General features: G+C 33.4%; 6 protein-coding genes across 10 annotated transcripts in view; 3 read left to right on the forward strand and 3 right to left on the reverse strand.

Annotated features, from left to right (window-relative positions):
- Positions 1–2,194, reverse strand: part of Npc1a (Niemann-Pick type C-1a) — a 51,416-nt gene extending 49,222 nt beyond the window's left edge. For all 5 annotated transcript variants that reach the window (XM_013324444.1, XM_013324446.1, XM_013324445.1 and 2 more), the window contains exon 1: positions 1,973–2,194. In XM_013324444.1, coding sequence (XP_013179898.1) covers positions 1,973–2,053 — 81 coding nt within the window. In that variant the 5' untranslated portion in view covers positions 2,054–2,194. The remainder of the gene's footprint in view (positions 1–1,972) is intronic.
- Positions 2,195–2,408: 214 nt separating this feature from the next.
- LOC106126805 (uncharacterized) lies at positions 2,409–4,184 on the forward strand. The gene is made up of 2 exons (XM_013324674.1): positions 2,409–2,863; positions 2,936–4,184. The coding sequence occupies exons 1-2, from the start codon at positions 2,654–2,656 to the stop codon at positions 3,386–3,388; spliced, it is 663 nt and encodes a 220-aa protein (XP_013180128.1). The 5' UTR covers positions 2,409–2,653; the 3' UTR covers positions 3,389–4,184.
- A 103-nt stretch (positions 4,185–4,287) lies between these two features.
- colt (carnitine/acylcarnitine carrier protein colt, mitochondrial) lies at positions 4,288–5,793 on the reverse strand. The gene has a single exon (XM_013324673.1). It carries the CDS (start codon positions 5,617–5,619, stop codon positions 4,723–4,725), a length of 897 nt encoding a protein of 298 aa, XP_013180127.1. The 5' UTR covers positions 5,620–5,793; the 3' UTR covers positions 4,288–4,722.
- Positions 5,794–5,971: 178 nt separating this feature from the next.
- Positions 5,972–7,021, forward strand: LOC106126577 (G patch domain and ankyrin repeat-containing protein 1 homolog). The gene is given in 1 exon segment (NM_001312811.1): positions 5,972–7,021. A coding segment is annotated over 1 exon segment (924 nt). The 5' UTR covers positions 5,972–6,036; the 3' UTR covers positions 6,961–7,021.
- A 333-nt stretch (positions 7,022–7,354) lies between these two features.
- On the forward strand, positions 7,355–15,160 carry Marcal1 (SWI/SNF-related matrix-associated actin-dependent regulator of chromatin subfamily A-like protein 1). The gene is made up of 14 exons (XM_013324812.1): positions 7,355–7,825; positions 8,266–8,381; positions 8,501–8,601; positions 9,133–9,267; positions 9,602–9,707; positions 10,000–10,083; positions 10,603–10,783; positions 11,016–11,166; positions 11,804–11,968; positions 12,797–12,953; positions 13,438–13,569; positions 14,028–14,153; positions 14,464–14,523; positions 14,754–15,160. Exons 1-14 carry the CDS (start codon positions 7,492–7,494, stop codon positions 14,955–14,957), a joined length of 2,052 nt encoding a protein of 683 aa, XP_013180266.1. The 5' UTR covers positions 7,355–7,491; the 3' UTR covers positions 14,958–15,160.
- Positions 15,161–15,912: 752 nt separating this feature from the next.
- LOC106126567 (serine protease inhibitor dipetalogastin) lies at positions 15,913–18,335 on the reverse strand. Its single transcript, XM_013324287.1, has 2 exons — positions 18,191–18,335; positions 15,913–17,067 (listed from the first exon to the last, which is right to left on the reverse strand). Exons 1-2 carry the CDS (start codon positions 18,201–18,203, stop codon positions 16,415–16,417), a joined length of 666 nt encoding a protein of 221 aa, XP_013179741.1. The 5' UTR covers positions 18,204–18,335; the 3' UTR covers positions 15,913–16,414.
- Between the last annotated feature and the right edge of the window lie 3,234 nt (positions 18,336–21,569).

The raw sequence follows: 21,569 nt of genomic DNA on the forward strand, positions 1-21,569 counted from the left end.
TTCACTTTCTTACGAAAAAAAAACCTAGTAACAGTGAATGTGTTAAATGAAGTTGCCAAATGTAAAATTTTGAAAGACCTTCAGTCTTATTCAACTGGGATGAGTTGCCATGGTAACAAAAGGATATGTTATAAATTTCCTATTGTGGTTTAAATTTGGGTTTTATACCACAACCAATATCCCTAACGTCTATTATACCATAAATACATTAAAAGCAATAGAGAAAATGGTAGTATAAATTACGTCGCGTGCTCAACTCTTACAAGTAAAAGCTATCGATTTACGCTTCGCCGCAACATTGACGGTGAAAACCTAAAAAGGTCGCGGCCGTGAACACAGCCTAGAATCAGTAGACAACAGAAAACATAGGAAAGTTATGTTACATAGTGCACACTGTACAGTCAGCTGCATAAATATGTAAACACAAAGTTTAAAAAACTTGTATATTGCAAAACAAATTTCTTTTCAAAAATATAGTATAAGCACATATTCTTCCATATTCTTCCAACTAAGCCAATGATAATATGTACTACAAATGTATAATTGAAACTGAAGTTTCTGAAGTTTTATAAATGTATACATATTTATGCAGCTGACTGTACTGTACATAGTGGATAACATGTACAAAATGTACACAGTGCACAAGAAGTCTTTAAATGTCTGTATTGGTCAAGTAAATTACAAGATCGCAACAAATTAAAAGAAACCCCTATATCACAGAGTACATATACCAAGCCTATGTATAGCAAACTGTCTGCATGCAGTACAAATTTAAATTCATACTTCATACTACCATAATTACTCCGTTCATGCAAAATTGAAAAAAAACTTAATTAGTAGCCTATGTGTCCAAACTGTTCTACATCTATGCTAAATTTATGCAAGATTCATGCAGCTGTTCTGGAGATACCTCCAAACAAACATCCATCCATCCAAACATTCATATTTATATTAGTAATAAGTAAGATATAATAAAGACATTCTATTTAAAAGAAAGATGCGTGAAGATATTTTCATAAGTGTAACAGACCAATTAATATGAATGCCTTCATGTCAATTGTCATGCAGCTCTCCAAACTTCTAGAATCAATTGAGAAGGCGCATTTCGTTAATGGCATGAATTAATTTTAATTGCCGCACATAACTTGTTCATTGATGTCCATTAAAGGCTAGGGGAGGATATAATAGATTTTGATAGGACAAATTGTTGAAACATTAAGAAATTGTATTCATTTGATGACATGTACAAGTGTTTTACACAGCATAAATATTTGTTTGTTGCATGCAACATCTATTTTCTTGGAATTCCTAAACAAAATACATACAACTTGAAAGATAATAGTGTGTTTACTAAAGCACAGCTAATTTTAACAATCAAAAAACTTAAATATACATACAAATATATAGAGATATGTAGAAAATAATTTTCTAATAAATTTAAAACTTTCACTTTTTATAACATTACTATGTTCACATAACAAGCAACAAAAGATGATATAGACAAACTCTTTTGTTCAGTTTAAGAAATTAAGCATAACAAAAGGATCTACATGTTAATATTAGTAAATGATTCCTGTTTAAACCAAAAATTATTAGTTGAAAAACTGTGTCCATTAGTGTATTTGTGTACAAAGATTTTTTTACATTCCACTATTACTATTGACTGGTTCTTTACAAATCACAATGGAGAAGAAACACGATAAACTGTTGCGATAATTGAATTTAATTATTATGGTGAATAATAGAACGATTTTAATTTGTGCGTAACTCATGTCAAGAGTGCGCAGTTTCCGTCATCAGCATAAATCTCATAGAATTTTATAGGCCAAATGTAGGTAAATTAGAAAATAGCCTACGGTATATTAGACTACGATAGCAAACAATAAAAACATGGCGAATAGCTCATAATATGACTCTCGCGTTATAATTAATAGCGCGGAACAATAAAAAGTAATGATTCTTTTATACTTACATATTCTGCAAAGGATATCAGAAACAGGTAACTCAAGGCTTGAAGCAATCTCCGTGAATATCTTGGATGAACGCCTGCCATTGCGGAGTACTAAATTTCACTGTTTATATGCAACTAACGTATTTCGTCATATCATAATTACACTATAAACAAATTATAATGGAGGCGACACTAATTTCCGAAAAAACTTAAAACACACCCTTTTCCCGTCACGCCTAATAATCGAATGATCAAATCATAGAGTATTATGGATAAAGAATAGGGGTAAACATAGACAACTTCGTACAAAGAGTATATTGATGTAAAATTATAACTGTTATAGGTATAAAATTCCGTGACTGTGGTTTTATTATTTTTATGTTATAATAAACAAAAGAATGCTTCAATAAGTTATTGTCCTACAAAAAACATAAGACTAAAGTAGGCAGTTCACTGAAGTTATTCGTATTTTATTTTTTTAGATAATGCGATGTGTCCCTGCTGTCTAGCAGTATAATTCTTATACTCTTAGGCGATGTGTTTTGCAAATTACGCTTGCTTGTCAGACTAATATCTATAGAGAAAATAATCGTTTTTAATTAATTTTGAGATTATTTGGTAATGCAGAAAATGTTAGGATATATTTAAAAAGCGCATTGACAAAATCGGCAAAATCATATATGTTACAACCTCCTTAATGTAATGGAACGAAGGGAAAGACGGAGATGTGTATACGTTTCGGCTAGTCAAAAGAAAAAACTCATTGAATTGATCACAAAACACCCTGAGTTGATATCGTGCAAAGTAAACCAAAATTTTAATTATAAAGACTCACAAAATATATGGCGTAGCATAGCTAATGAGTGTAATGCTATACCGGGAGCAAAGAAAACTTGGATGCAGTGGAGGAAAGTACGTAAAACTTTTTTCTAAAAGTCCCCACCAGTAACATGAAATATATATTATTTATCTTTTCTATTTTAGACATGGTATGATCTCCGTTGTAATACTAAAAGGAGGCAAGCAGAATCCAATGGAGAAGTAACCACATCTAATAATTTTCTAACCCAGGCTGAACAAGAAGCATTAGGTATTAAAAATATCAATGAGGAGACTCAACTAGAAGATATGCATGAAGAAAATTTAAGTGATATATCAGCTGCATCATTAAGTGAACCTGAATCATTACCAGAACAAAAAGTTAATATAACCACAGTGGATGTAAACTTTCCCAAAAAATTAAAACATTCCTCAAAAAGTTCAGGCAGTTGTAACTTAAGTTGTGATATAATAGCTGCACAGGAACAGAGAAAACTAGAGATAAAAGAAGATTATTTGAGTTTTAAAAAGGAGTATTTAAAACAGAAGTTAACATTGATGAAAGAACAAAATGAAGCTCTTAAAAGTATAGCAAAAGAACTCACAAATATGAAATGATTTTTTATAAATGCAACAAACATTTTTAGTGCGATAATGGCTATTGTATTTTATAAAAGATAAATAGACTACAGGGATACAGTTGAAAGTGGATAAGTGAGAAACCTCTATAAGCGAAAGTAATTGCTTGCTCCTGATGTTTTTAGTCCCTAGAACCTATTTATTCACATGTACAGTTGCAATTTTTATGTTTATGATGCATTATTTTAATATTCTAAAATAAGCAATTTTGCATAGCAGATGTACTTTTAATGTTTTTAAATATTTCCAAGATTTTTTTATTACAATGTTTGCGAGCGCACATAAGGCATTTATTTTTATTTTCAGTCGAGTTCATTTTATTATTATTGATAATTGCAAATGTTTGACACTTCAAAAAGATATATATATTTTTTTAATTCAAAGAATAGTGGCCGTATTGTAATATAGGTCTTATGACAGTGGAAACTCCTCATTATTTGCTGTATGGTTTATTAAAACTTTATAAGTAATAATGACTATTTATGTACTTCTGTAAACTAGAAACTCAAGGTTGCGCGAAACATCTATAATCAAGAAAAATATAGTATTCCCTTGGACTTGAGCTTATCTAGATTCAACTGTATATCTTATGTGTATATAAAAAATAAGTGACAATTTGCTTTGTATGTTATCTCTGTTTAAAACTTATCTTGTACTCAGTTCTATCTCACGGTATGTATATATCTTCTATATATAAGATTACAAGAACCTCAATGTTAGATAACATACTTATCCTTTATAAAACAGCAAATATAATTTGATGTATAGGCTACTTATTAAGGTTTTTTTTTTTAATTTGATGTGTACAGATGGAGTCAATGATGACAGCTATTAATTAAAAAAATGTACATAATTTTTTTGTAAAGAAAACAAATAAGTATAAAATAATTGTTTATTCAAGGCACTGAACAAAATAGTCTACAAGTCTATAGTTTCCTGTTGTGTGCAAAATACAAACAGTGGCAATATTTGATTAAAAACATGTTGCATAACAAATATCAAAAATAAACAATTTAACAAATGATTTAGTTATCCTTTATTTACAGTAAATATAACAAACACTGTTAAAGCTTACAGTGAAATTGAATTTACTACTTACTTAATATACTTAATATATTTTTGATATTTATTTACATGCTGTATTTATATCTAAACATTGTCATGTTCTGAATTATGATGTGAACAATCATAATTAAAAATTATCTGTGCTCAATATAATTGTAAAAACAATTATATAACAGATAAACATATTTTAACTTACAGAAAGTTAACTAAATACTTTAAAAATCTTATAGGTCATTATTAATACAGTATCAAAGGTTAGGTGCAACCCAGTCCAAGAATTTAACAGCAAATTCAAACCCAACAAAGCATGCAGCATTTGCTGGGAATGCTCTAATCATGACTGGTGTTACACCCTTGTACAGAGCCATTGGACCCTCTCTCTCCATCAACTGTTTGAAAACATCCCTCATACCATTTGGATATGTACCCTCTGGGGCTGTTTGAAGTCTACTCTTGAGTACATCGGCCGGCATGCCCACCAGCCAGTTAGCTATCCCCGCACAACCACCAGCTACTATGGTTGCCACCATCTTCAGTTTATTACTTGCATCCTCTGGTACAAGGACCTCTTTTATCCACTCATATGTCATGAAGTACATACCACTAGCTGGCACATCTCTCAAAATTGTAGCAACACTACCTTTGTAGATGCTTCTGATACCACCCTCAGCGTATAACTGCCTGGCACAGTCGACCATGCCTTTGTACTTCTGTGGCGCGTTCGCACCTTGTTGAATTTGGAGTAGACACTTTATCCTTTCGCCCGGAGCCATAATCGAAGTTGTGAACACACCAGAAAAAGCACCCGCAGCAAATAATTCTGATTTTGTAAGTACTTGATCTTCTTCCGACTTTATTAACTTTTTACCTAAACCAAAACCGAAAAAACTGATAGCAAAAATTGGCGCTACTCCTGTTAAAGGCGCTGACATTCCCTTGTAGAGCCCACGGAATCCTTCAAGCTGCACCGTCTTTTTGAAACAATCCCAAGTGCCCTTGTACAAGACGGTTTCTCCTGGTTTTGGAAGAGGCATTGTTTGTAATCTTACTTTTATCGTGTCCATGGGATGTCCCGATAAAACAGTACAAACACCACCAAAACCACCGCTCAAAAAATATTTTACGGGGCTACTCTTCTCCGACATTTTCGCTAATTTAACTTTACTAGAAGAGAAAGGAAGGTCAATCACTCGCACAGTTAAAATAATTTAAAATTAAAATGTCAAAGTCCAGTCCACGAGAGCTGTTTACCAAAGTTGACCAAAGTTTAGTTTCTCTTCACATTTATACACACACATCAAGAATCAAGATAGATAACAAACGTCACCGATGAAAAATGTTTTATTGTTGCCATATTATGACAGACTTTGGACTTTGTCATTCATATACTCTTTGTTTCACATGTTGACATATTTGAATTTGACATGACATCTGTTTTTGACATCTTCTATCACTCAAATAACAAGGTGAACTGGTGTTTTCTTTTATTTGCCAAAATTTTTATATCCTTGTTTTACATTTAGATCTTATGTACGCTCAGTTATAATGTGTAGTAAGAAATAATGAACAGAAAATTGTACACACATTTTGTGAGACCAAATTCACCAACGCAAAGAGCACCAGCATTACAACAATCTATATTGAGTGGAACAGAAGCTAAGAAATTATATTTAGAAGAAGTAAAAGAAGTTAAGTATCCTGTTCCAGCTAAAGAAACATACAGGTCAGATAAAAAAAGAGGCACGAAACGCAAAGCTTGTACAAATGAAATACAATATTGTGAAAAAGAATTATTTCTTTCCGTACAAAATAATGACATAGATAAGCTTGTACAAATTTTAGATGCATTTCCCGATAAAATAAATGTATGTGATAGATTTGGATGGAGTTTGATCATGATAGCTTGTCAAGCAAATGCTGTAGAAATTGTCAAAGAGCTACTTAAACGAGGTATTGATCTATCTGTTAGAGACACGGCAGGCAATTCTGCACGTAGTTTAGTTATCAAGAATAGAAATTTCACTTTGGCTGATATACTTCTCAGTCACAAATCTGATGAGGAGACAAAAGAACCAAGGAAAATGTCTAATATCAACTCCATGGATGAATATATTTGTGATATTTGTAACAATAAGAAGTTTTTAAATAAACAAAAGCATTTATCATCCACTTTGCACAATATTAATGCTAGTAAAGGAAGAAAAATACCCACAAATTTTGTTATACCTGAATCAAATAAAGGTTATCAGATAATGTTGAGAGGAGGCTGGGATAAAGAGGCAGGCTTAGGTCCTGATGGTTCAGGAAAGGTATACCCTGTCAAAGCCACAAAGAAATTAGATAAGACTGGTTTAGGGCATAAGAAAAAAACAATAGAAACAATTTTAAATGAAGAACATGAAAAGGCAAAATCAAAAAATTTAAATGCAAGGAATGACCACAAAGACAGGCTAATGGAAATAAACTTTAGAAGACAATTTTATTAATTGCTCTTACAAAATCAGTTCTGTTATATAAAACTATAGCATACAAGCCAATTCTATCCAATTATTTTTACTAAGTTATAATAAATACTTCTAATATAAAACTGGTTTTTATTTACACCCTTCATTAAAAACATAGTCTGTGAATTTAATTATTCGTGATCATCCCTAAGTTGTATTGTCAATTAGGTTTACTGTTACTTAATTGACTCTTGCTTATTGCCGCCAACACTTCCGAAGCTTTATTATGTAATTTTAATACATAAGAAAGACTTGTTGTTTTTAATAAAGAAAATAAAATATGAAACGTAGGTATGTTATTTCCAAACGATTTCAATATTTTGATTGTCAACGTCAACTCGACTTTTATCAGTTGTATTCTCCGGAAATTGTCATTGTCAGTTACTGTCATTAAAGTTTGAAAATAAAATGGTTTTCGTATATTTGTTTGTTTGCAACTTGTTGATATGAGATTTGCATGTTATTTATAATTAATGAAGATTTAAACTATTTAATTAAAGTAGAGACTAAACAATGTCTTGTAGTAAAGAAGAAATTGAGAGAAAACGTTTAGCAGCAATACAGAAGAGACAAACGAAATTATCGTCACCTAACAGCCCTCTGAGAAATCTTTCCATATCGAATACAACACAGGGTAGTCCTTCTTTTACTGCTCAAAATATTAACGGTCGTAAACTTTACCATCCATACAAAAAACCAGAAATAAATGATTCAGAAAATATTCCTGTGACTAAGGTTGTTAGTGGAACAATATACTTGATATCGGAGAGTAGATTCGAAGTAAATCTATCAGAATTCTGTGTTCCACTTATTAATATTTTCAAATCTTTACCATCTAAATGCTATGGTAAGTAAACAAATTGAATTTAAAGCATAGAATGGTAGAAAGCATTTACCTTTGGTTCCAAGACCAAAATCTCAGTTTAAAACATATCGTTATCTCTGTTTTGTCAAAGATAATGACTTTGGTTTCAGAAACCCATTCTTATTACTTCAGTTAAAACAATTTATTGTTGATTAGCTGTCGCCTGCAACTCTGTCAGCCCAGAATAAAAAAGAAACCTAATGAGTCGCCTATGTGTTTTTTCAGACTATGTTTTACATCTGTACCAAATTTCATCAACATCCATTCATTCTGGAGATACCTCCTAACAAACATCCATCCATTTGTATTGATAATATTAGTAAAATTAAAAAGACTATCAGGTATTACAACTAAATATTGCTATTCTATTTATTATCTTATTCTATTTATTCCATAATGATTTATGATAATTTTTATTACAGATGCCAACACAAAATTGTGGAATTTCTCAATAGACGATTATGAGCAGCTGATATCCAAAGTAGCTCCATTGGCTCCGCATGTTGTACTTGGTCCATTACCTGCTTATGTTCTAAAGGTATCAAACAAAATTCCATAACATTAATTAACACATAATAAAACCAAATATAGTTTAAGTTAGAATATTCTAATTCTTTACTTTCAATTTCCAATGTTGATTCGGAATATGTTTTTCAGGTTATAAGAGAGAATGCAACAGATCCAAATACTATAGATCTGTCACCAGTGGAAGCAACATTAAGAAACAAACTAATGCCATTTCAAGAAGATGGTGTCAGGTTAGATATCTTTGTTTTATAGAATTATATACATTTTTACATAAACTTGAATTGTATCTTTAAATTCATACATACAAATAACCATACAATATATTGAGGGCTCCTACGTAAAGTGTCGTGTTGGCAAAATGCAACTTTAGCATAAAAAAAACTTTAAACATATCAATATTAGGAGGCAACAAGCATTTGTGTGCAAAGAGTATTTACATGTCCCCCACATCCCGGTAAACAGTGAATCGAGGGAACCAGAGGGGTTTTAGTGGGTAGGCTCCATGCCCCTTTAGGGATTGTCTTTCCCCAAGGCACCTGGTATGTGTAACGCATTCCCCCTCTTGAATAAAAAAAGGAGGCAACAAACATGAAGATAGACAAAGAAAATCTACTAATATTGTTCATTTGTTTTATAGTAGAAATCCATAATTTGTTTTAAAGTATAACTGTGGGTTTCTGATCTCTGTTTACGATATGATGATAACATTGTTTTATAAAGTCATTTTGATCTCAGAAACCAATGCTAAGTTTTTTTAATAGGTTTGGTATAGCACACCGTGGTAGATGCATGATAGCGGATGACATGGGCCTCGGCAAAACATTCCAAGCTTTGGCCATAGCGAGCTACTATAGACATAACTGGCCGTTGCTTATTGTAACTACTTCATCTATGAGGTAAATTTTTGATTTATTGCTTTTTTTAAGTTTTCTTTTTTTCTATTCTTGTTTATTTTTTTCTTTGTTTTACTAATAGAAACATTTGATATTACTATGTTATTTTATTATAATGATGTACATTTTTCATTAGAAACTATAAATGTGTAAGATTTTAAGATTTTTTATGCTAATATTTATAAAAATCTTCCGGTTTATCTAGCTGAAATTTGACATAGATGTAGAACAGTCTGGAAGAATATAGAGGCTACTTATTAATATTTTCTTTAATTCCGTGCAGACGGAGTCGCGGGAGACAGCTAGTGCATTGTTAAATTAATGATATTATGTTTAGGGATACATGGCAAAACAAAGTGTACGAACTCCTTCCATCGGTACCTCTCATGAACATTGCAACACTTAGCAGTGGTAAGGATACACAGCTGGTTGCAGACAAACAGGTAAATATAGTTAAAAATATCTAGTTTTATTATTAATATTACCTAGGAATTTTGTTAGGAGACACATTCCAAAAAAAAATATTTTACAAAATCTCGTATTTTTTTTATATTTGACATAAGAGATTGTCAAGATTGTTTTTTTTATTTATTTTTAAATAACTATATGGCATTCTTACAGAATAGGTCCAATTTGAAATTATACGTATTTTACATAATAGTTAATTGAGAAAGTGATGTAGTGTTTATTTTTTTTATTTACTTATTGTTTTAAATTGGAATTTATATTTTTCAGACAGAAGTTGTAATTGTGAGTTATAAGATAACAACAATGCACACAGATTTGCTCAAGAGTAAACATTTTGGAGTTATTATTCTTGTAAGTTTATTTTTTTTTATATTCATAGACTACAATGAAATTTAACTGTGAAATAATAATAAAAGGTCATATCAGTGAAATCAGCGGGTTGAAAATGTTTGACAGTGGAAACCTACAACAAAACTTGTTGCGCAATCCAATTTTGGTGTAACAATAATTTGTATATAATCATAGTGTCAACTCAGCGGTTAAGCAATTGACTTGTAATCAGCATGTCCTGAGTTCGAATACTGGCATACACCAATGTGCTATACATATTATCATTCATGCGACGTATTTATGGTGAAGGAAATTAGTGATGCAATCTGCATATTTGTGAAGAAATTTTAAAATGTATATGTGAAGTCAAAAAACACAGGGGTAGTATTGACTATGGCCTAGTCAATCATCATCAGCTCACTATACATCCCCATTGAGGGGCTGCCTACCCTAAGTTAGGGATGACTAGCCTAGTCAATAACTAAGGTAAACTCCTAGCTCCGGTGGGGATGTATAGTGAGTTGGTGATCTTTGGTATAGGACGAGTCTCATCATTTGAAGTCAAACAAATCTCAGTGTACAACCGCATTAGTCCGCGTGTGCCGCGGTGCTGCTCGAGTACTGCTGTTAAGTGGTACTCCCGCACTCAGCCGCCCTGCTGAATTGTACACACAATTGTTGCTTATTGACAATAAGTTCTTCGGCTCATATACTGAATATGGTGAGTAATACATAAGTGACACATACATTTACACACACACACATATGTACACACACGCACACACATGTATACACACGCACACACATGTATACACACGCATACACATGTATACACATGTATACACAGGCACACATAAATGTGCACACACGCAAATATATATTTTCTTGTATTTCATAATCATCACCAATTTAAAGAACTGTGGAGCGAATTTCTTATCATTATAATATTGTAGGTAAGAGATATTGTGCGGGCAGACAGACTAACTTCGGCTGGGACATGTCCGGTCAATCCAACCTTGCAGAGCTACAGATTCTGCTGCAGAAGAAGTTCCTCATCAGAAGAACTAAGGAGCAAGTTCTCACCACCCTCGAAAGTAAGACCAGGTCAGTGACACATTCATTCAGTATTTTGACCGGCTACCCTAAAAGTACGGCTCAATATGGAAAGTTTCATGTGTGGTAGCAAATAGAGTCAAGGTTTCTCCTTCCTTATGTTTAATTGCCACCATCGAGTAAATCCAAAAATCCCCGCTTTGATTCCATCATCATCAGCTCACTACACATACCCACCAAGGGGCTCGGAGCCTACCCAAATCGCGGGTGACTATGCCATAATCAACCACGCTGGCCAAGTGCAGTGACTTCACACATATCTTTGAATTTATTCTCTTATATGTGCAGCATCACGATGTTTTCCTTCATCGTAAGAACGTTTTATAAATGTACATATGTATATCGGAAATCCAAAAACGCATCGGTATATAGCGGGATTCGAACCCATCACCTGCAGATTGCAAGTCAAGTTCTTGACTCCTGAGCCACCGAAGCTCCTATACCTATCCGCTTTGATTCTCCTATAAATACTCTGATAACTGTAGAATTTATAATATAGTTTGGAAGTTCGTTATTTGGAAATGATAGTTTCCCTTCATTCCGATTTAACGTGTCTGTTGATTAATGTCGTAAATGAAACAAGCATAGCCACAGGTCATAGCCTGTATACATCAGTGTTTGTTTTCAGAGAGACAGTGTTACTGGATGACTCATTGCTGCAGTTCAGCAAAGAGGATCAGCAGGAGTTGTCGCAGATGGCGGACACGTGGCGCACCAGCCGTCCCGCGGACAAACAGTCTGCTCTCATCACCTACTTCAACGAGTCCGCCAGGGTCAAGACTCCAGCTATATGGTCAGTATACAGCAATTACGTTTTGGCACGCTCTTGACACACCTCTATTGACTCTTCCACATTAATCTATAGTTGTCTACTTACTATTCCTTTTATTCTGCTATTATAATTTTATGAATTACTTTGTAAATACTAGCCTTAGTCCGCGATTACGTCCTGGACGAATTCTTAAAAAAAAGGAAATTAAATAAAAAGTATATTATGTCTCCTGGTTCAAAGTGAAAACATTAATTTTCAGCCAAATCAATTAAGATGTTTTTGAATTATAAATAGTGAAACTAACAAGACCTTTTTATCTATAATTAAAAAAAAACTTAATAAGTAGTAGTAATAGGTAGGTCTGTCCTTTCCGACTATGTTCTAAATAGTGTTAGGAAAATCCGACACTGTGCCGGTGTATTGGCACAACACTTGCCTTACTAAAATGTCGACGTTTATGTTCCCTCACTAATCATTCTGACACTTCACTTTGTAATGAAAGCGCGTCATTCGCGCCAAAGGAACCTAACTAATACTGTTTAAAAATATATGCCAAATTTCATCAAGATCCATACAGCCATTCCGGAGATACCTTCTAACAAACATCCATCCATCTATACATAGTTTTAGACATTATTAATTAGAATTCTTTGGTGCGAATAACGTGTTTTCGTTACAAAGTGAAGTGTCAGAATGATTAGTGTGGGGACATAAACGTCGACATTTTAATAAAGCTAGTGTTGTGCCAGTACACCGGCACAATGTCGGATTTTCTTCTTAACAATAGTAATTTAATTTGTAAGATACAAATTGAGAAAAATGCCTTTTATTTTGTTATTATTGTTTCAGTAAATATATAAAGCAGGTGATAAAAGAGGAGGGTGTGGGTAAGTTCCTGGTGTTTGCGCATCACCGCAGTGTGGTGCGCGCTGTCTGCGCCGTGCTGGATGACCTCAGCACCAGGTACATCTGCATCGACGGGCACACGCCTGCCACCACTAGAGCGGTCAGTCACAAACATTACTATTTGTCTAACTGTCACTTTCTGACATCATAATCTATGTTACAAGAATTTTGATCTCAGAAACCCACGGTAAGCGAGAGAGAATACACTTTCAATCTTAAATTTTACATCGACCAAGTGCTGCCACCTAGTTACTAACATGAAAACTTCTTATGAAATTTAGGGAACAGAATCTAGTGGGTTTTTTACTATTGAGATGTTTTATTTCATAATTATGATATAAATTTACGTGCATCAGAAAGTTGGTATTATTTCTGAAGTTTGTAAGTTAGCCGAACTAGTCGTCGCCCGCGACTACGTTCGCTCGGATAGAAAAATCTTAATAAGTAGCCTGTGCTACCAAATTTCATAAAGATCCGTCAAGTTCCGGAGATACCATCAAACAAACATCCATTCAAACATTGGCATTTATAATATTAGTAAGATTTTATTACATGATAGTATATTTGTGGTGGTGATGGTGCAGGATCTGGTGGAGAGGTTCCAGCACGTGAGCGCGTGTCGCTGCGCCGTGCTGTCCCTGACCGCGGCGGGCGCCGGCCTTACGCTCACTGCAGCCAACCTCGTGCTCTTTGCTGAACTGCACTGGAATCCTGGAGTGAGCACTGGAACATCATACCACCTCGTGATCACTGTGAAGAAAACGCGCATCTCAATTCGCTGAAACGGCGAAACAACCGCTCCTCTAAGACTGCAATTGCAGGGAACCTACCTTTAGTAAACGAAGAAGGAAAACCACAAATTAAAGATATTTCCTTTTCCTAAGCGTCCTATTCCCTATCGAATCAACTTTTTTCTTATCCCTTCTTTGTTTTAGACATGATTAGTTAGAATCCTTTGGCACAAATAACGCGTTTTCGTTATCAAATCAAGTGTCAGAATGAATAGTGAGGGGACATAAACGTCGACATTTTAGTAAGACTAGTTTTGCGCCAGTACACCGGCACAGTGTCGGATATTCTTCCTAACACTAAACTAGCTAGATTAGAAAAAACTATTATTAGTATAAAGGCATATTTAATTATTGATAATATATAATATATGAACGTGTGTCAGATGCTGACGCAGGCGGAGTCCCGCGCGCACCGCATCGGGTCTAGCGGCGGCGTGCGCGTGCGCTACCTGCTCGCGCGCAACACTGCTGACGACTTCATCTGGCCGATGTTGCAGAACAAACTTGATGTACGCACTATTACACACTGGATCTCCTACACCAGGGACCAGGGATGGCGAACATTTATCAATATGCCATTCTTGTAAATAAAACGTCTGACGTCATAAACGTGTGACGTCATAAATGTAACATTAATCGATTTTGATTTTGTGATTTCTTGAAAAAATTCTTAACATAAACATTACTAGCGTTTGCTTCTTTAATAATACTTCGCATTTTTTTACGCAGTGCAGAAGAATTTTGTTATAATTAAAATATTATGGCACGTCCTAATTGTTATCCAGACTTAAACTTACTAGAATGTTTGTCGTTTCTTAGGTACTGAATAACGTTGGACTGAGCGGTGATACATTTAAAGACACCGCCATGACGCACCAGGTATGTTGTCTTCTATGTTAAATTCTTTTTCTTTCTTTTCTCTCTTGTATTTTGCATTAATTGTATTTAGTAACTGACAAGCAAATGTTTTATTTCGTGTCAATTTCACGCAATAAAATAAATTAAATGACATTTATAACTCCTGTGAAAAAGTAATAGCAATTATTTAATTGTGACATTTTGCATGATCGAATTATGTTTAGTTTTATTTATAAATTATAATTTTATAGGGAAATAATAATATAACACAATATTTAACATCAAATCACATAAAGAATAAGAACGATTACATCCCGGGCACAAATATAAGGAAGAATTCATTACAATGTGATATACCACGGAATAATATCACTGAAACAGAATGTCCTAAAAATGAAGATTCTTTCTTAGAACACGATCAAGATGACGATTTATTGGCAAATATGGAATTATGACCAATTATAAATTAATTAAGACTATATATGTTGTGGTTAAGTTATATACTACCCGCATACAATAACAAAAGAGTTTGTTAGTTTCACATCGTAACTATGCTATAACTCAGGTACTGAATGACGTCATTAATCTCAAGTGACATGTTGTATGTGTGTAGTATTTATGTAAATATATTTCTTAATTTATTTCCAATATCAACTTTCTCTTGTTAAAATGTTCAAATTTGATATTATTTTTGTATAAATATTAAATTAAAATAGAACTGAAAGAAAGAATTTGTTGTAATTTTGAATGAAAACAATAAATTATTCTATTACACAGTCTTTTATTATATTAAAAAAGTCGACATTGATAAACCACAATAGTAATAGTAATAGCGATTTGGGGTCGATTTCTTATATTATTTAGTTTGGTTTAGTTTTTTTTATATCATAAGATGGCAAACGAGCGAGCGGCCACCTGAAATCGCTGAAATAGCGAAGTGACCGTTGCCCATAGACATACGCAATTGCATATGCGTTGCCTAACTTTAATCCACGGAGGAGAGGATGCACAGAAAGAAAATATTTTCCCTTTCCATGCATCGTCTCATCCGGAAAGTTCACTTCCACTTCCTATCCTTTCCTTATAAGAAAAAGGATGGGAAGGGAAAGAGGACTATATTAGGCCTCCAGGACGCACACTCATCAGACGAAACGCGGAATTGCTTCCACATCACGCCTGTCTTCTGTGTGGTCGTGGTATTACACCGGGCGAGCCGGGACAATTCGTGCGAACATGTTTAAACGGGCTCTATATTTAATATAGTATTAATTCATTCATTTATTTTGTATTGTTTAGATATTTGGTAAGATTATATTTTCATTATTAAATGTCTTTTTCCTATAGTAATTTGAAATTCATATTACTTAATATTCAGATTTTGAAGAATCTTTAAAAAAAATAAAAAAATAATTTCATAACATCATAACAATTTATTATAAAGACAAATTTGTAAATTATATAATAACTTAACAATAAAAAAATCACACAATTTTTGTAACCAAAGAAAACAAACAAAAAACTTTTTATCTACATTACTAAAGTTTCCAATGACAATGTAAAATTGGATACTTTTACCATAAACCATTCGTTCGTACGATTTGCAAACAATCTTGGTTTCAATTTAATCTTTATTTACAAAACAATCACAATGTTTCACACGGCACGATGTTACAATAGCAACATTATTTTATAATCTGTGCACTTAATTTAGAAATAGATTAAATAATAAAAAAAAATTAAAGCTTCATTTGATTCCATTAAAATATAACCTAATTCGTATCACATTTGCAATATTTTATTGCGTAAAATATAAAAAATAACTCACACCCACAATAATTTGGCAAGCTTTATAAATTCCTTTAGCGATGTAACTGCTTTGTTCGAAATGACGCATCTTAAATTAATGACAACATTAAAATTCATCGCAAGATCCAAGTCCTTTTACAGTGAGGTGATTTCCCGCGCATTTCATAAGACATTTGTTGCCGTAAGTAACTCCGTTAGACGCGCACACGGGCTGTAGATTCCTCGTACACGCACAACGGTTGTTTTTAGGAAAATCATCTTTACTTTCATCACAAGAATCAACATGGAGTACGTGTAAATCAGGATTTGTTTCGCGAGCACAGTTTAATAGACAAGGATTGTTGTACGTGATACCATCTGTGCCACAGACTAATTTTGTTTCTCTATTCTTGCAACCGCAAGACTCATCGACATCTCGAATGTTCCTACATGCTCCTTTATGGCTGATGTCTAGTCTGTGTAATTGTCTCTGGCGGCATTTGAGAGTGCATGGATTTGGATAAGTTTCACCATCTGTGCCGCATACAGGATTGAATTCGAACGTGCATATGCAATTGTCTGATGTAACTGGGGGAGCTTCGCATCCGCCGTAACTTTGTAGGGAGAGGTTAGGTTCAGATGCGCGCGCGCAGTTTAGCATGCAGAAGTTACTATAGGTTTTTCCGTTGGAACCGCATACGGGACTCTTTTCTCGCGTGCAAACGCATGGTGGTAATGCGTTTGTCACTGATATAAATATGACGAACATGGATATTGTACCTGTAAAAATTATAAAAAAAATTAACTAATTATGACGAAAAAGTATCCAAACTAACTTTAGTTAATGATTCTATAAGATTTCACGATTGATATCTTAAAATTCCATACTCCTCCGAAACGGTTTGACCGATTTTTATAAGATTTTATATGCATATTCAGTAGGTCTCGGCTACTTATTTATTATTACCGTTCTGACGGAGTCGCGGGCGACAGCTAGTGTTCTGCTAATATTTTCGAGACTAACAAGAATATTTAAATTCTATTTATAATATATCTAATTAATAATATTACATAAAGTAGTACTAGATAAAGCTGTCCATATGTGCTTGACCTACACATGTAAGGCATGAAGGTTAACTTACATATTAATACCGTATTTAATCTGTTTGTTTTCTCTGCAATGCATTAATTATCTTTATATCATGCAAACGGAGAAATAGCCGTGATAACTAATTACTTTGTTCTTTTATATCGATTGTAAAATTACATCCTGGAAGTAACTTTCTTGTACTAGTAATATTTTACATCAATTAATTGTCACTCGTCTATCTTAATATTAGTCTTTCAACTAAATAATAGATTTGTCTGCTCTACTTCGAAAAGGGTTAACAAGAATTAGATTTAAAAAATCTAATCGTGCGTTTCGGAGACAAAAAATCTTCGTTTAAATCATATTATATATGTTTCGGTATAGATAATGAAATGACGATTTGTTTTAAACAGAGTTTGTGTTCACACCAACGATAAATGTCTAGGTTCTATTTCCGAAATACTAAAATAAAAAAATCTTATCATCCTTCTTTCTAACTTTAAGAAAATAGAACAAATTATGTTATCTTTATATAAAAGAAAGTTGTATTAGTTACACTATTTATAACTCAAGAACGGCTTTACCGATATGGCTGAGAATAGGTGAGGAGGTAGCTTAGAGCCAGGAGACGGACATAGGATACTATTTGTTTCTTTTTTTCGAATTTATGCCTTGAAGAGCTGCTTTTTATTTAACTTATCTATATATTAAGTTTTATTATATATCCACGCGGTCAGAGTCGCGGGCGACAGCTAGTATTTGATATATCAGCACTATAAACCACGGTTCATAAAATAATTAAGTAACACTTACCGGTTAAATACATAGTGAAAAAACTTCCTTGTTAACAAAGAATCAGAAAATTAAGTAGTTATTTGAAGCAAAAACTAGGATTATCAACAAAGTGTATGCGCTTGTCGCGTTTGTTGCAATGCGATCGTACGCGGCTTGCGTTCGTTTATATTACGCCTGACATTTCAAACAAGGCCTCGTAAAACCCGACCGATGACGTAGCAACTCGCAATACGTTTTTCCCGACCCTCTGTAAGGGCAATTGTGTTGAGATGAGCCAATACACACTATATTTGTAAATATTGATTTCTTTTTAATATTCATTCATGTTTTATTGATAAACTAGCTGCCCGTATCTGGACGCGCGGATTAAAAAAACTTAATCAGTAGCTTATGTGTTCTTCCAGATTATGTTCTACATCTGTGTCAAATTTCAGCGAGATCCATATAGCAGTTCTGGAGATACCGCCTAACAAACATCCATCCAACTAAACATTCGCATTTATAATATTAGTAAGATTATATGGTACGGCAACAATAACACGTTTTTTTTAAATACAGCTGTCAGGTCTCTTGTTGTTAATTTAGAATCTGCCTAGAAGTCAATTTCATAAACTTTAGAGAGCGTATATACATGCCGGTATGTATTAAGACGTCCAATATTGCTTATATTATGGTCGTTACATGGATAGGAACTCGAAAATTACGTGTAAGAAGTACTAAAGGCAACGTAAGGGCCATCAAAACGTTAAATACACATTCAAAAAGGTGTTGACAATTTGTACGGAAGTTTTTTAAGTGAAAATTCTAAATTAAAATTTATATAGTAAAAAAAAACTATACAGGTAAAATATTTAACAGATAATAAATTACGTATACTGTGCATATTCTATGATACATCAATATTAAAATTTGGCTGTATACGGGCACTGGGGGAATAACTTCTGTAAATTCTCATCTTCAATATTAGAGAATTACTAGTAAAGCTAAAAATGTTTACGACATGGTTAAACATAGCTGTGTAATTTAAAAATCAAGTGTTCCATTTGACGTTATCGTGAGTCGATGTTCGAAATGTCATTTCGTGAGTATTCCTAAGTTCGTTTGCCCCCTTCCGTTAAAAAAAAATCGCCATTGAGACGATAGGTTTTTTATCCGTCGTCCACAGAACTTTTGGCCACACTTATATCCTTCAGATTATTTATATGTAAGTTAACTATGCTTAATATTATATAATATTAATAACTGCTTTTGGCTATTTTAATATTTCCTCGGTATAAAAATGCCTTGACTCACTTAAATCAATATTTACAACCTCCAGCCAGTTTGATAATTATTGTAATTTATTCTCGTGCATTGTTTTCTGTTTTAAGGTCTAGTTTAAGGAAAATAATAAAAAAATAGGATATTGAACGGGATGAGTTATCGCAAATTAGTAATTATGCTAATAAAGATTCGCACCAATTACGTCGACGCCATGTTTCCTGATGCATAAATAAAAATGGCGGCGTTCATTGAAATAATATTAATCTTATTATTACCGATATTTTTATGACAACATAATATGGTGGATTTCATTTTAATAATGCAATTTTCAGTTCGCATATAAATTACAAATTACTAAAGGAATACTGTAATACAAATTATTGCAGTTAAATCGTTTCTAAAATAATTGTTTTTTTTTTAAATTATGTGCATTAGGAACGCACCAAAGAGAAGTCTGTCTCTATTTAATCCTCTAGGTTACAGACGTGAGTTCTATTTCCTCTTTAAAAGTTAACTCCACAGTACACAAGACATTTATTAAGTTTTTACCTGTAAAAGTTTGGAACTAACTCGTGAAAAATAAAGACTAATCATCCAATTATTTCTAATTCATGAATCATGTATTTTCCGCCAACGAAATTGCTCCTTTCCTCATATAATAGTTAATTTACGTTGTGACATACTTTATTTTAATAATGTAATGACAACCTAGTCTTTGCCAGTGTCAAATCGGTTGGGATTAAAGCACTAATCTCTATTCATGGATAGGCGATTGCTTGGAAATGGCAGCTTTTGTTTCACCTTCACCGCCAAAAAAAAATCAAACAGGCACAAAATTCTACGTCTTATAGCCAGTCCATTTTTAGATGTCAGTGCATTAAAAAATTGATATTCAGCAGCATATTTTCTAATTATTTGTGGCCAGTGCATAAAATAAAAAAAAAAACTCTGAATAACAAAGCTTTTACTGTGACCGATAAAACAGAAAATTATGTGGCATTGCATAAGTTATAACTTTTTTATTTAACATCTCGGACGTGCAACTGCGACAAACATTACACATTGAATTAACTGCAACTTTCATGTTTATTTCATACGTGATTTCTTGTTATTCTTACATATTAAATCATTCCTGAGGCCCGAGACATTCATTTATTTACCTGAGGAGAGCGTCGGTGGCTCAGTGGTCAAGCACTTGACTTGCAATCTGCAGGTCCTGGGTTCGAATCCCGCCATGTACGAATGTGTTTTTCAATTTCCGATTTACATATGTACATTTATCCGATGTTCTTACGGTTAAGGAAAACATCGTGATGCAACCTGCACATATCTGAGAAGAAATTCAAAGATATATTTGAAGTCAACCAACCTGCACTTGGCCAGCGTGGTTGACGACGGCCTAATCACCCTTAACTTAGGATAGGCTCTGAGCCCCTTGGTGGGGACGTATAGTGAGCTGATGATGATGATGAGGCATTTAAACAAGTAATACTAGCAGCGTTTTGACTAGCTTTAACCTATATTGATGTAACTGTTTCTTAGTCAGAAATAAAAAGCCTTACTGCTGAATTAGATATTTCATACTAAAAACACTTAGCGACACTTTCAGTAACCATTATCTGACTGAGTGTGGCAGTATTTGTAGATTACTCATACAGAATCTATACTAAGGAACTCTTTAGTAATCATTAAATGATTTTGAGTACGTCTGTTAGTCTTACGTGGGCTTTACAGGTCATTGTACATTGCAGTGATGCTTTAAATAATAATGTTTGCGCAATAAATCGCGACATGTATTATTTAGTATTGCGCCGTGTTGCAAAATCGACATATCGGTAATACCTTTATAAACTTGCCGTCTGATCTGTCAACATTTCTGTGCTTCGAAGACTCGTCTAACGTTTGTATTTGTATTATTATTGTAAAATATTATTGTAAAAATAATATGGCAGTCTAAATCCACAGTTACTAAACAATACGCATTCAAAATAATGTTGTGCTCATTGGATCTTGGTTTTGTAAACAAACTTTCTCATTATACGCCATTCTAATCTAGACTTAAACACTGTGCATAATGAATACTCCTCACTGAGTTTTTTTTAATCACAGCTCAATCATTCTCTATGGTTTTTTA

Source organism: Papilio xuthus, unplaced genomic scaffold, assembly GCF_000836235.2.
Source record: "Papilio xuthus unplaced genomic scaffold, Pxut_1.1 DF824992.1, whole genome shotgun sequence".
Classification (NCBI taxonomy): Eukaryota; Metazoa; Arthropoda; class Insecta; order Lepidoptera; family Papilionidae; genus Papilio; species Papilio xuthus.

Bases quoted from the DNA above. Each gene is read 5' to 3' on its own strand.
- LOC106126805 (XM_013324674.1), top strand. From the start codon at position 2,654: ATGGAACGAAGGGAAAGACGGAGATGTGTATACGTTTCGGCTAGTCAA. The intron at 2,864-2,935 runs GTACGTAAAACT...TTTCTATTTTAG, and splicing joins CTTGGATGCAGTGGAGGAAA to ACATGGTATGATCTCCGTTG.
- Marcal1 (XM_013324812.1), top strand. From the start codon at position 7,492: ATGTCTTGTAGTAAAGAAGAAATTGAGAGAAAACGTTTAGCAGCAATA. The intron at 8,382-8,500 runs GTATCAAACAAA...TATGTTTTTCAG, and splicing joins TACCTGCTTATGTTCTAAAG to GTTATAAGAGAGAATGCAAC. The intron at 11,969-12,796 runs GTCAGTATACAG...TTATTGTTTCAG, and splicing joins GTCAAGACTCCAGCTATATG to TAAATATATAAAGCAGGTGA.
- colt (XM_013324673.1), bottom strand. From the start codon at position 5,619: ATGTCGGAGAAGAGTAGCCCCGTAAAATATTTTTTGAGCGGTGGTTTT.